The following is a 12,457-nucleotide window of genomic DNA, read 5'->3' on the forward strand; positions in this document are numbered from 1 at the left end:
CATATCCATCTGAGCCTGTGTGAGAAAATCAGAAAGTGTTCAAAGGCATAAATTAAAACGTGTAAATAGGAGTACTGGGACTAAAAACATGCTGTATATTTTGTTTGATTTAAAATCCACTTTAGTAGTGTACAGAGGTAAAATGTGTCAGACAAATTATGGACCTAATTACAAAGCGCTTTTCTACTCTGAGCACTCAAATTTTCAAGAATAATGAATGAGCCCATTGTTGGGCTTGAAAACAAAAACCACTTTGATTATGTGAAATTCTTACCATCATCATCATTACAGTCCAAAGACAACAAGTCATTGTCCATTGCCTTTGTTGCACTTGAACAACAAAGGCAATGGACACATGTTCACATTTTTTCACCAGGAAGTAAGAGCCAGTAGTTGTGCAAGATCGAGATCTTGTTCAATTCTTGAGCCAGCAGGATAAATACCAGCGTAACCGTCCCAGCCACTATCAGTTCCGCAAGCCTCTCGAGACTGGAGCTTCTACAGCCATGCTCTCCTTCAGACTCTGCACCACACTGCGTGAGTATACAAGTGATTCACTGCCAGTGTGACAATTATGTGGGTTCATATTCAAATTAGGATGCATTGGAGGTAAATTTATTTATTTTATGATTTCAGTCATTACAGAATAAACTACAGTGTTTGCTACCTATGGAGTAAAGAATGAGGGAAGAATTGATTGATTTGAAACTGTTGTTACCAGTGTACAAACTTTACTTAATAAAATCTGCAGAAACTAATATTGTTGTTAATATGTTCTATGTATTATAAAAAATTAATAAATAATGTATGCTTCTCTGCAATAATAGAGAAATTTTTCAAACTTTAAAAAGTGTAATTTTTTCTTTTATAATAAAAATTGACACTGATGTTTGTTTTCAGTGCTTGCAACAGCTTGTTTGCTCACATCATCAGGTAAATATCTGATAGTGCAGCATTTATTGTCTATATACTTAATCTATATACTTAATCTTTCATATTTATTGCTTTAGTTGTTTCCACGGAGACAGCAGTGACCTGTGATGATGGAATCAATGTCCAGCACTTAAGCTGTGGTATGTGTAAAATATCCAAGACTGTGTGTCAGCATCCACAACAAACAGCACATCTCGATTTTTAAAGCATAAATATTTTTCATCAACCAGCATTGTAGTTTTACACATTAAACATCAGCTTAAATAACCCTGAAAATGTTAATGTTATAACATGATAAAGATGTCAGGTTAAAAATACTGCCTTAGTAGCATTTTTTCCAGAAATGTGTTGAAAGCTCATAAAGCTGTGAAAAGTGCTTTTGCAGTTTTGGCTGAGCATATAATCTTGGCTTAAGGACAAAGTATACAGTATAGTTGTACTCGGGTGCAAAAAGACATTCCTTGGTGTTTAACAGATAATGGAGCGATCATAGTGCAGGCTGCACTGTACGGACGTAAAGACCGTGAGACCTGCAGTGAGGACAGGCCTCGGAATCAGCTTCAAAATACACAGTGCTCTCAAAGCGGCACCGTGGATATCCTTAAGAGAAGGTATTATATTTTAGTGCTCAACTGCCAGAGAGTCTTCAGGTATTTTTCTATATATTTTATGTTATATACACTACATACATAACACTCACTGTTATTCCTAAAGGTGTGATGGCAGGAAGGTGTGCGAGATAAACACAAATGTCGTTCGTACCTCGGATCCCTGCGTCGGCATCTTCAAATACCTGGAGACCAACTACACCTGCTTCCCAGCAAGTCAGTCACATGTCTGCATGAGTCTGCTAACCAGTCTGTGTGATGTGATTGATGTTTATTTTTGTTGGGGTTTTTTTTGACAGTTCAAACAGTGACCTGTGAGGGTTCTTTGGCACATTTGTACTGTGGTAAGATTACGTTTTTTTGTATTTGTGTTGGAACAATGTGACGAACCTACAAATGAGCTACTTTTCATTCCGTGCCTCTTTCCTCTTCTTTGGCATAGATGTTGGGCAGGTGATATTGGTCTACGGAGCTTACTACGGACGCCTTGACAAGACCACCTGCTCTTTCAGGCGGCCTGACTCTCAAGTTCAAAATGTGTACTGCTCAAACCCCACTCCCAAAGTCGCTGAGAGGTCAGTGAGTGACGCATAAACAAGTTCCCTTGTTCACTTCGGAAGGAAATAAGGCAAAGAATGAACCACGATGGTGGAGGTTTTATATACAAGGATAAAAAAAAGAAAATAATTCTAGATGTTGCCCATATTTAGTAATGTATTCCATGGGATCAGTGACTCAATGGCCCTTTTCAGTCATGCCATTCTACGTTTACAGGTGTAACGGGAAAAACAGCTGTACTATCAGCGCCAGCAACTCAGTGTTTGGAGACCCCTGCGTTGGCACGTACAAGTACCTGGAGGTGTCTTACGTTTGTGATTGTAAGTACCTGTTTGGCTGTTTGCACTGTCAGTGCAAACAGCTAATCTAGCCATAAAGAGTTTTTGTGTCGGGGTGTGGAGAAATGCAAGATACACACTGAATATGGCAACAATCTTACCATACCTTTGTTTTCCACTCTTTTGCAGATCCTGTCACCATCACTCCATAAACGTCTCTGATATTAGTTTCATGTCACAAGCATTTACTTTACTTTCACAAATATAAGATCAAAATTTCTGTCTCATTCAAATTTTGAATAGGACACTTTGTTATTCTTGTGGTTTCTCACTGGGAAATATATAATATTTGTCAACTCTGTACAATCTGCATAACACAATAAACATAGCAAATTTGCATACTATAAAAGCTTTGAGTCTTGTTTTATGTTGTGCTGCTGCACAGGAAATGATGCGGTTCATTTTTCCTGTTTGGGTTGTATTCTGCATGAGCAGCTGTAATCAAGAATGTCAATATCTACAATCAGAAATAAAGTTTATTAAAACCTACTTAGGAATGACTTACTTGAAAAGTTGTTTTTTTTAAAGGAATTCTGAAAAAAGCCAATAAAATCTGCCACTAATAAAAAGTGACTACCCCGAGTTAAAATCAACCACCATTTCCACATGAATGGCTATCTCCGTTTTAAAAATGATGCCTCAGATGCACAGCATGATCGCTGAATTTGGAAATGGATTTATTAAAGTAATTATGGTTCAAAAAGCTTTACATGAATCAGCAACATGTATTAACAATGTCAGAGTTTTTCAAAATAAACCATTGTTCAACATTGTTATTGTATGTTTGAAGCACGTTTAAGTCAAAGTCATAAACATGAGCCTCAATGCTCACACAGCCCCATCCTTTAAACTGTTAAAATAACTTCACGTAGCATGTGAATGAGTACAAACATGAGGTTTAATCCAATGCACTGTTACCAAATAATAGTCAAGTTGTTCATGTCGTTGGAGAGATCTGTCTTTGACGGGTACACCACCTTCAGGTTCCCGTCCTGGTCGACCGTTCGCACCTGCTGGATGATCAGCTGGCTGGATGTCTCGCTGCTGTCAGCAGGCACTGGTGGGCCACCCCCTTCTCCATCTGACCCCACCTCTTCCTGATGCTCTGCTGTGAACTTGTTCAACTCTGCCATTTTCTGCAGAGAAACATGAACTGCCTGTTAAATGTGTGTATGCAATTTTTTTCGATTGTTATTTTACCAAGAAGTCCCTCAGAGAGAGATCAGATCACCTCAAAAGTCTATACAAAACACCCCATAATGTAAAAGTGAAAAAGGTTGGATTTAAATTCTTTATAAAAACTAAAAACACATTGGTATTCACAGCCTTTGCCATGACACTCAACATCTCATTGAACCCTGATGGAGCTTGAGAGGTTTCCCCAAAGAATAATGAGAAAAACTATAGGTATGCTAAACTTGTAGCATCATACTCAGAAAGACTTGAGGCTGTAATTTCTGCCAAAGGTGCTTCAACAAAGTATTGAGAAGAGGCTGTGAATTCTTTTATACACGTTATATTTTTGTTTGGTTTTTTTTACTTTCAAAAGATTTGCAAGGACTTCAACCATTTTTTTTTTTCAATTTGCCATTTTTATATAAAGAAAATTAATTTGTCCATTTTGGAAAAAGGCTGGAACTTGATGCGCTGCATAACACTCACCGAAAATTTCTCCTTTAATAATTTTTTTATAATGCCTTTACAATAAATAATCAGCCTAAGCATGGAAAATTTCAATTCTTCTGCGAGGTGTGTAGTAAGAAAACGCCAATTATAAAGGTGCAAATACTGTGTAACACTACAAAACTGCTCCACAGACACACACACACACACACAGAAGTAAAGGTACTTCTTAATGTCACTGATCGTCTCTCTTTTCTTTGATTCATTCTACTCAAAAACCTCTGCTAGGAATTTAAAGCACTTCAAGTCACAGCACGGACTCCTTGTATTTAAGCAGTTCTACAATTAAGAAAGTCTGGCTTTGTACACTGCTCACAGGTTGCAACACCTTTCTGAACTCTCTTCTTCAAGTTTCTTCATTTCCTCCAAACAGTACCGCTCATGACAAGGTGTTAACGGCCTAGAAATACCACTCAGGAGAAAAAATTAGTGGACTTTGCAAACTGCAAAAAAACTGATTCTGTTAAACAGATTTCCTAAACCAAACGTGTGTACCATCATCAATCCCCATTCCGGCCTTACCGGAGGCATTACCCTCACAGTGTCAGTCTACTAAAAGGTTTTCCATTAACTACCAAGCACATTACCATGACTGAGGCTTTCACTTGCTCAAAAACATTCCCCTTAAATTTACTTAGAACTGAACCTTGAATGAGTTTCCTCTTGCTACCCTCAGGACACTGTTTTTACTTCAGGGTCTCTCTAACAAGTATTACAGTCAGAACTGTGCATCCCTGTCTCGTGTTGTGATACAGAGATAAATTATCATTCACTAAAGAAAAGGCAGTGCACTTACTACAATCAGAGCATCCATAACATCTTTACAGGTCTGCAGGCTGGTCGCACTCGTGACCTCCACGAACAACTCTTTGGTCGTCTTCTTGATCTGTACAGTAAAGCTCATGTAATTATTTCCGTCAGATCACGAAAAGATACAAAAACAGCACAATGATGCACAGAACATCAGCTGATAAGCACCTCTGATGAGCTTTAATTCTGTCTTGTTAAATCAGGACAGAATGCAAGCTGACTTGTTATTTCTCTAAAAATCAAATCCATTGTATTCTGTAAAAGTAATGTAAATACTAATGTAAATGACTAATATAAGATAGGGAGAATATCCACATGTACACACCTTGGTTTTCTCACTGTTGGTGATTGGTGGGAATGAAATCACGTCACCTTCTGCATCTACTAGACATGGATAGAGTGGCTTTCCTTGCAGAAGCTGGAGGTATCTTTAAAAACAACAGAAAAAGAACAAAAAACTGTTTGGCTGGTGACAGAGACAACAGAATAGGCGAGAGGTTTGTCTGCAATTAAAACCATTAACCTTGCAGAACTTAAAACTGGTGTTCTGGTATTTATTTCTGAAACCTCAGCCGAAGTCTTGGCACTGCCCCTGACTTTGTTAAACAGAACAATACTTAGTGCTCAAGGCCAAAATACTCAAACCAATTCTGTGGTCTGACACACCTCTGCTGCCCTCATGTGTTTAAACATCTCGCACACCTCTAATCTAAACAGTCCCTTGGATTTTTTTACATAAATTGTTTTTTGTCCTTAAAATTGGTTCGAGCCTTGAACACAAAGGTTTTATGAGGCTGACTAATGGAGATCTTTGACCCAGTGTTAACAAAGCTTGTGCTGTGTGGAAAGGTCACATGCAGTACTGACTTGTGGAGGCCTGTAACATTCTGCCTCTTCTTCTGCTTCCTCAGCTCTTCAGCCTCTAGATGAAGATGCCTTATAAGCTCGACGGCGGTCATCTCCTTCCGACCCAGCGCAACAATCTAATGGTGAATAAACATGTGAAATTAGGAGTCTTTTTTTTTTTTTAAAGAGTGTTTAACAAACAAGACGTCTCTGTCATTTGTACCTTGAGCTGGGTAGGTTGTTTGACATCATACATAAGGGGACTTTTGAGCTGCTGCACATCATGAGTTGCAATGGTTGCTATGGTCCTCTTACCACACAAGTCATCATGAAGTTTTGTCTGGAAAAACAAAAAGCTATTCTTTCTGGACTCTATACCACATATTTGGGTATGTCAGATGTGATGCCGAATTAATATCATAGTGAGGTTTTGGATCTTACCTGAGCCATCAGAAACCGTTTGAGAGCGTTCCCAGACTTTAGGTTCATACCTCTGACTATGCAGCACACCAGGTAGGGTCTCACATCTTTCACCTCTGCACTCACTTTGACTGTAAGTGCCGTGGGAGCATCTGAAACATGGAGAACCCTCACCACCATCTTGTTCAGCTCTTCCACCTCATCCTGCTCATCTGATGCCTTCTCCTTCTTCTTCCTCTGCTGCTGCCTTTTTTTCTTGTCTGTGCTGCGTCCTCCGTCAGCATCACCTTTATCTTCCCCTTGTCTGCCTCTTCCTTTTCCTCTCAGGTAATCGAGGATCGACTTGGTCTGGCACCCGTTGACCATCTTCTCCAGACGCTTGTCATTCAGCTTGTTGCCTTTGAAGCTGATTTCCTTCAGCTTGGGGCAGTCACTCAGATCGGAGGGAATCTCTCTCAGCTTATTATTGGAGAGATCCAGGACCTGCAAAGATGGGCCGGAGGAAGACAAAAACAAGGGCAGAGTGTCACAGGAGTCTCACACTCTAAAAAAGTACCCTGAAGTTTAAGTGTACATAATTTAAGCTTTTACAGCAACCAAGCGGGCACACATATAGGACCTTCTATTTACAAAGCATGTTTAAAAATGTGACAGTTTATCCAGCATATAATATTAGCAAAAAGTGAAAGCCATCTTAAACCATATGTTAAGAGCTTTCCTGCCCTGGTGAACATGGCTCATATTGTGGTGAGCCATGTGTCGAGCAAAATGAAATTAAGGCAGGTTTACACTTGTTGATTGGTGGAAAACAACATTTTTGTGAATGGAGTTCACCTTCAGAGCAGCTAGTTTGTGAATCTCTCCACTCAGCTCTTCGATTAAGTTGTCAGAGGCCACCACGGTGCTGAGCAGGTCCAGTTTCTCAGAGTAAAAGTCAGCAGGAAACCCGATGACGCGATTCTTGGAGATGTTGATGGAGGAGAGCTTGGTGCACTGAGAGAGTCCCTCAGGCAGGACCTCCAGGTTGTTACAGCTCACATTGAGCGTGTTCAGCTCCCTTAACTGGGTGACCCCCTCTGGTAAGACTGTAAGGTTGTTGACTGACAGGTCTAGGACCTTTAGAGACTTGAGGTTGCCGATGACATTAGGGATGGATGCGAGCTTGTTTCTGCAAAGGATGAGACTCTGGAGGTTTGTCAGATGCCGGATATCCTCGTGGATCTCTGTCAGACTGGGGCACTGGCTAACTTCCAGATAATTCAGTAGTGTCAGAGAGTAGATGGAGGAGTCGAGTCCCCCGTTTGAGGAAATTCTCTTATCAACAGCGGGCCCCTGTAAAACCAATTCACGCCTCTTCTCTGTCGCTGCTTTTTCTACTTCTGGCCATTTCTTCGTGTCATCCATGCTGCTAGATTGACGCAAGTGTGCTAAAGCTCACAACTTCCGTTTAAAAATTTCAAACTAAGTGAATATCATTTAAAAGAAATACACGTATGGGCGTGTGTACGAAACTCTAGTAAATGTATCAAAATGTAGCTTTAAGAAATTAAGCAAAGAGTTAGTGTTTTAGTCTCTTTTGCATTTTATTGCCTTTACTGTTGTCATGTTATTGCTAAGATAATTGAAAAACAAATCTTGAAGCTACTGCTACTTTATGCCTTTATTCTGAAGGTGAGATCAAACTTCCTTTATTATTGTTGCCGTATTATTGCTGTTCTGAAGCACAATACAAAACGTTTATGAATTTATTGAAATTCCTACCGTATCCAAATACGCACAAAAAACATACAAAAGAACGTGCAAAAGACGAATTAAAATGATAAACGTCGCTAGCCAATGCTGCTGATAAAACTACACTGACCACAATACATTTAGACTGCGACGTTCACGACTGCGCATGTCTGCAGTGGTTGTTGTCAGCGGTGGTTATGGAGACATGGGGCTTCGAGCTGTCAACATTGCGGTGATGTTTGTGGTAAGATACCTTTAAGGTAAACGCAGGAAAACGCTGTTTACACCAGAAATGTAGAAAAATGTTGTGGGACGCAAAGAAACATAGTCACCAGGAAATGTATCAGATTTCAAAACCCCTAGACATTAGACTACCTTAGTTAGCTACGGTATGTGGGCTGATAGTTAACGGTTAGCTTGTACCCATAAAGGGTTGTACTACGAGGTGAGATTAATAAGGCAGCGAACTACGTAGCGCTCAAAGTAAGAACATGGCGTTCTACCTATCTGTCTAAATCACCGTGGTAACTTATGCTGAAAACACAACCTCGTTAGGTCACTCACACACACACTCTCTCTCTTTCTCTCTCTCTCTATTTCGCTCACACACACACACACACACACGCGCGCAACATGTTTAACTGCGATATAGATTATTATTATTATTATTGTTGTTGTTGTTGTTGTTATTTTAGGAGAAGTTTTATATGTCGTGCCTTACTATTATGAATCAATCCCAGCTGTAAAGTTAACAGCAGTACAAACTTCGCGTCACATTGTTGCATTTATTCATTTGGTGATGCAGAAAATGTGCCGGTGTATTTATGCCCGATTCTAGTTTGCTGCTAACCACTCTGCCAACAAAATAAAGCATGTTTCAGAGCTTTATTGTGCAGCCGTCATGTAAGAAATAAACTCGGCATTAAATAATAAGTGTGAATTTAAAAAAAACAATATTTTGCAGAAACTACTGCCTGACCTCATCTGTCAATCCAGCTGACACCATGTCATAACTAACATCCAACCTGTGGGGCAAATACACTGACAACATTCAACACAACCCCTTTGATTTTCAGTTTCAAACTCAGGATCCTAGCAGTTAACACAGGCATGTTTCGTAAATCGTCACAATCTCAACAGCCCATATAGGAAGGAAGACACTAATTTATTAACAAAGGTGCCTTTCTGGGAATTATAAAATGGAAGTACCCAGGTACGAATTTCAATTGCCTGTGAAGATCATCAATTAACATTAACAGGTGTTAAACAGCTGACACGATGCATGCATATAATACATACATGTTTTGATCAAGGTGATCGGTGGTGTCAAGGGAAAAGTGTTTCCTTGTGATTTAAGTCACAAAAACAAATATATATGAGCCCAATCAATGGGCTTTTTTATTTTAAATGTATTCAAATATTTTTTTTAATTTGTATAATTTGTATTGTTTTCTGAAGTTTGTGGTTGCAGCATCTGTAAAACGGACAGTGGAAAGTGTAAACAAGCTCCACCAGCTAACAAGAAAACCAGTTAACCCCTACCCTACCCAACCTAAACTTATTCCAGGCAGCATGAAGTGGTTTTCTGCGCCACTCACAAAGTATGTCCATGCTGCTTGCAGGATACTTTGGAGAGCTTGGAACCTATCCCAGTTGCACGGGCAAAAGGCAGGGTAGGCACACCCAGGTGTAGGACATATATGTATAAATAATAACACTTCATTTTTTTGTTTGTTTTATCAGTGTCCAACAGAGGGATGCCAAGGAAGATAGGATTCACTGTGGTCAGCTCTTCCAGTCATGATGACAACTTTAGTGCTAAGGAGCTCATGGTGCATGCACCTACAGTCAACGGCTGGAGATCCAGCAGGTACCATAAAAAATACCATAAAGGTTAAACTTTTTTCTGGCAAGTTTTTTAATCAGAATAAAGGCATAAGACAAGTTTACTTCATCTGTAAGATGGAAAATTTCAACACTGGTCGTTATCAGAATGTAGTCAAGAGGAAATTTCCTGTAAAACTGAAGGCCAGCATCTAGTACTCAAAGGCTGTACCCCTTGTCATTTTTCTTGTGACTTCTAAGTTTTTTTTACTTTTCAACTTAAAGAAACATGTGTTGATCACTTTTACTGCAGGCTGTGCTCCTACCCTCAGCACATCACGCTCCAGCTGGTTGAAAGAAGTAGGGTAAGGAAGCTGCAGCTATTGGCTCATCAGTACATGATCTCAACCAAGGTTGAGTTCTATATTGGTGACACTCTTCCTGAAACGAGCTCTCCAGGGTTCCCCAGGCAGCTTCGCAGACTTGGGTGAGACTGCAGACTTGGCCAGGCTTAATTTCCACACCCTGTTGTTGGACGTTAGGTTGATATGAATCATTTCATTTGGGATCCATTTTTTTTATTAACCTAACATACCAGAAACAGGATAGATGCAGGCTTGCTCTGTGGTTCGGTCTTATTCTGCAGACTAGCTGTTCACTCCTGTTGAATATATAGAATTACCACACTGAGACGTGCACTATCTAGATAGCATATAATCACCAAACTGAAATTTAGTAATCATTTCTACTCTTGTAAATGTCATTTACATCAATATCTTAGAAGGAATTTTGACCCAGACTAACAAAACTTTACTTTCACATAGGTATGTGTCTTTGTCGGACAATGAGAAGACAGACTTCAAAGCTCGGGAACTGAAGTCAGTCCATGTAGATGCCGTTGGAACATATCTGAGAATAACCTTCCACAGAAACTATGGCAACCGTTACAATCACCATAATCAGGTACTCTGTTACATGGTAACAATGCACTGTGGCCACTGAGTTATTTAAGGGTAGTCTGGTCTGAGAAGGTTAAGGCTTGCATTTTTTATGAATTCTGCTTATTTATGCAGAGAATTAATTTGCTGTAATCACGTTGTCAGTTATATTCTATACTTCACAAGCTTTATGTGCATTTACATTAGTGGAGAAGAGCCCGATTGAATCCTTTTGTTTTCTTCTTATGCTATCCCCGAAGAAGCCTGTTTTCTAAAAAATCTATAGAATTTACATTATTATAATGATTTTATTTACCTTGAACTCCTACAGCTCTCTTTCGTTATTTATTGAACTTTGAACTGCTTGTGTCATTAAAAACAGGAAATATGGGGTGTTACATGTCGGGTTAATTTTTCTTATGAGTGAAGACGAATAAAGGTTGTGAAAATTTATTATTAATCGTTCAAAGGTTCAAGTAATTTTACATGGCGCCATGGATGTGTCATTCAGCCATTGGACAAAGAAAAGGGTACCACTCCCACACACCAGAAATTATGGGCATGTTTTACTCTAGGTTTGGGTCAGCCTTAACTCGACACCGTAAAGTTTCTGTGCCTTGCTGTGTCATCGCAGGACACATCCTATCAGAACCCCCACACATTCCTAACGGAGGGCGGGTCTTGTCTGTGCTTGGGTCTGTTGGTGTCTGTGTACCAGGCTAAATTCAATACCATAGATAATCTGTCAGAGAGCATTTTCTTTAACTGTAATTAGATGGGTCCTCTATTTGCTTCACACTTACCTATCATTCATTATATTTATTTATTGATTTTTGTTTTGAATGATTTCCTTTACTTTTTGATTTACTTACTTTAGTTCGCTCACCATCGTCATCTTCTTTTAATGATTTCAGGTTGGTTTGGTTGCCATTAATGTTCTGGGAGATGCTTTGGATGGCAATGCTTTTAACACAATAGTAAGTGAGCACTCTCCTCACATATCACCCTTCACTTATGTTTATCCCCTCAGCAGTAGGTGGCGATGTTGTGCTGTGATTCAGTCACATTCAGTCACATTCACTCAGAGAAGGATTCATTTCTTATCATGCGTCTGCTTACGCTGAACCAACCACAGCTATGAACATGTCTGTCAAACAGAACTTGTCAAGTATTCCTCACATGTTGTCTGCGTTTATTTATCATTCACAGAACATCATTAAACAATAAACTGGGTTTCAAAGCTTCAGTTTTCCCCTCTTTTTATTGTTTTAATCTGTGCAGACTTACTTATATTTACTTATTAATTTAATAAACAGCAACTCAATATAATTGGATAGGAGTTGTTGAGTCACTTTATCTTCAAATGAAGTATTTTGTGTTGTTACTGTGCTATGTGATTATATGTGGTGGATGCACCCGTGTTTACCTAAGTGGTGTGTGTGTGTGTTTGTGCGTAGGTTTGTATATATGTGTCAGGCATCTAGTAATGAGACACAAAGGGAGGGCAGTATGCAACAGTATGTATCAAACAGGAGGCCTTTAGTTAGTCAGTGTAATCAGATAGTCCTGCAGATGGACAGCTCCTGGAGGAGTGAGAGCACCTTAAAATACACACACACACACACAAACACAGACATGGAAAAACATGGACACACTGTCGCACAGATTCCAGTGAACAAGCTTTGCATTGTTGGTCTACTAATCCGACTCTGAGCACTTCCATCACAGCAGTGATCTTGCCCAGAGGGTCGGCTAGATCTTGTTCTCC

At 39.5% G+C, this 12,457-nt stretch overlaps 3 protein-coding genes across 8 annotated transcripts in view; 2 read left to right on the forward strand and 1 right to left on the reverse strand.

Annotated features, from left to right (window-relative positions):
* The first annotated feature begins 414 nt into the window (after positions 1 to 414).
* Positions 415 to 2,930, forward strand: LOC120743968 (L-rhamnose-binding lectin SML-like). Of its 2 annotated transcripts, XR_005698281.1 has the most exons (10): positions 415 to 537; positions 901 to 933; positions 1,011 to 1,073; positions 1,409 to 1,544; positions 1,648 to 1,757; positions 1,841 to 1,885; positions 1,984 to 2,116; positions 2,316 to 2,419; positions 2,567 to 2,639; positions 2,670 to 2,930. XR_005698281.1 is itself a non-coding variant. In XM_040048023.1 (9 exons), the coding sequence occupies exons 1-9, from the start codon at positions 507 to 509 to the stop codon at positions 2,587 to 2,589; spliced, it is 678 nt and encodes a 225-aa protein (XP_039903957.1). In that variant the 5' UTR covers positions 415 to 506; the 3' UTR covers positions 2,590 to 2,930. The 2 variants fall into 2 exon arrangements, 1 of the variants encoding a protein (XP_039903957.1); XM_040048023.1 differs by having other exon boundaries at positions 2,567 to 2,930.
* Positions 2,931 to 3,093: 163 nt separating this feature from the next.
* On the reverse strand, positions 3,094 to 7,651 carry lrrc47 (leucine rich repeat containing 47). The gene is made up of 7 exons (XM_040048020.1): positions 7,031 to 7,651; positions 6,218 to 6,679; positions 6,000 to 6,116; positions 5,798 to 5,913; positions 5,256 to 5,358; positions 4,917 to 5,006; positions 3,094 to 3,573 (listed from the first exon to the last, which is right to left on the reverse strand). The coding sequence occupies exons 1-7, from the start codon at positions 7,598 to 7,600 to the stop codon at positions 3,352 to 3,354; spliced, it is 1,680 nt and encodes a 559-aa protein (XP_039903954.1). The 5' UTR covers positions 7,601 to 7,651; the 3' UTR covers positions 3,094 to 3,351.
* Positions 7,652 to 8,062: 411 nt separating this feature from the next.
* Positions 8,063 to 12,457, forward strand: part of cep104 (centrosomal protein 104) — a 38,012-nt gene continuing 33,617 nt past the window's right edge. For 3 of the 5 annotated variants that reach the window (XM_040048014.1, XM_040048017.1, XM_040048016.1), the window contains exons 1-5: positions 8,063 to 8,171; positions 9,671 to 9,797; positions 10,065 to 10,238; positions 10,576 to 10,714; positions 11,604 to 11,666. In XM_040048014.1, the coding sequence (XP_039903948.1) occupies positions 9,685 to 9,797; positions 10,065 to 10,238; positions 10,576 to 10,714; positions 11,604 to 11,666 (489 nt within the window). In that variant the 5' untranslated portion in view covers positions 8,063 to 8,171; positions 9,671 to 9,684. Of the gene's footprint in view, positions 8,188 to 9,670; positions 9,798 to 10,064; positions 10,239 to 10,575; positions 10,715 to 11,603; positions 11,667 to 12,457 lie in introns of all 5 variants that reach the window. The other 2 variants (XM_040048015.1, XM_040048018.1) reach the window with 2 other exon arrangements.

The sequence above is a fragment of the Simochromis diagramma genome, unplaced genomic scaffold (assembly GCF_900408965.1).
Source record: "Simochromis diagramma unplaced genomic scaffold, fSimDia1.1 OVJJ01000387.1, whole genome shotgun sequence".
Taxonomy (NCBI): Eukaryota; Metazoa; Chordata; class Actinopteri; order Cichliformes; family Cichlidae; genus Simochromis; species Simochromis diagramma.

Coding starts and splice junctions, on each gene's coding strand:
- LOC120743968 (XM_040048023.1), top strand. CDS start 507: ATGCTCTCCTTCAGACTCTGCACCACACTGC. Junction 934..1,010: donor TTGTTTGCTCACATCATCAG/GTAAATATCTGA, acceptor TTATTGCTTTAG/TTGTTTCCACGGAGACAGCA. Junction 2,420..2,566: donor GGTGTCTTACGTTTGTGATT/GTAAGTACCTGT, acceptor ACTCTTTTGCAG/ATCCTGTCACCATCACTCCA.
- lrrc47 (XM_040048020.1), bottom strand. CDS start 7,600: ATGGATGACACGAAGAAATGGCCAGAAGTAGAAAAAGCAGCGACAGAG. Junction 6,680..7,030: donor ACAAACTAGCTGCTCTGAAG/GTGAACTCCATT, acceptor CCATCTTTGCAG/GTCCTGGATCTCTCCAATAA. Junction 3,574..4,916: donor TTATGGATGCTCTGATTGTA/GTAAGTGCACTG, acceptor GTTTCTCTGCAG/AAAATGGCAGAGTTGAACAA.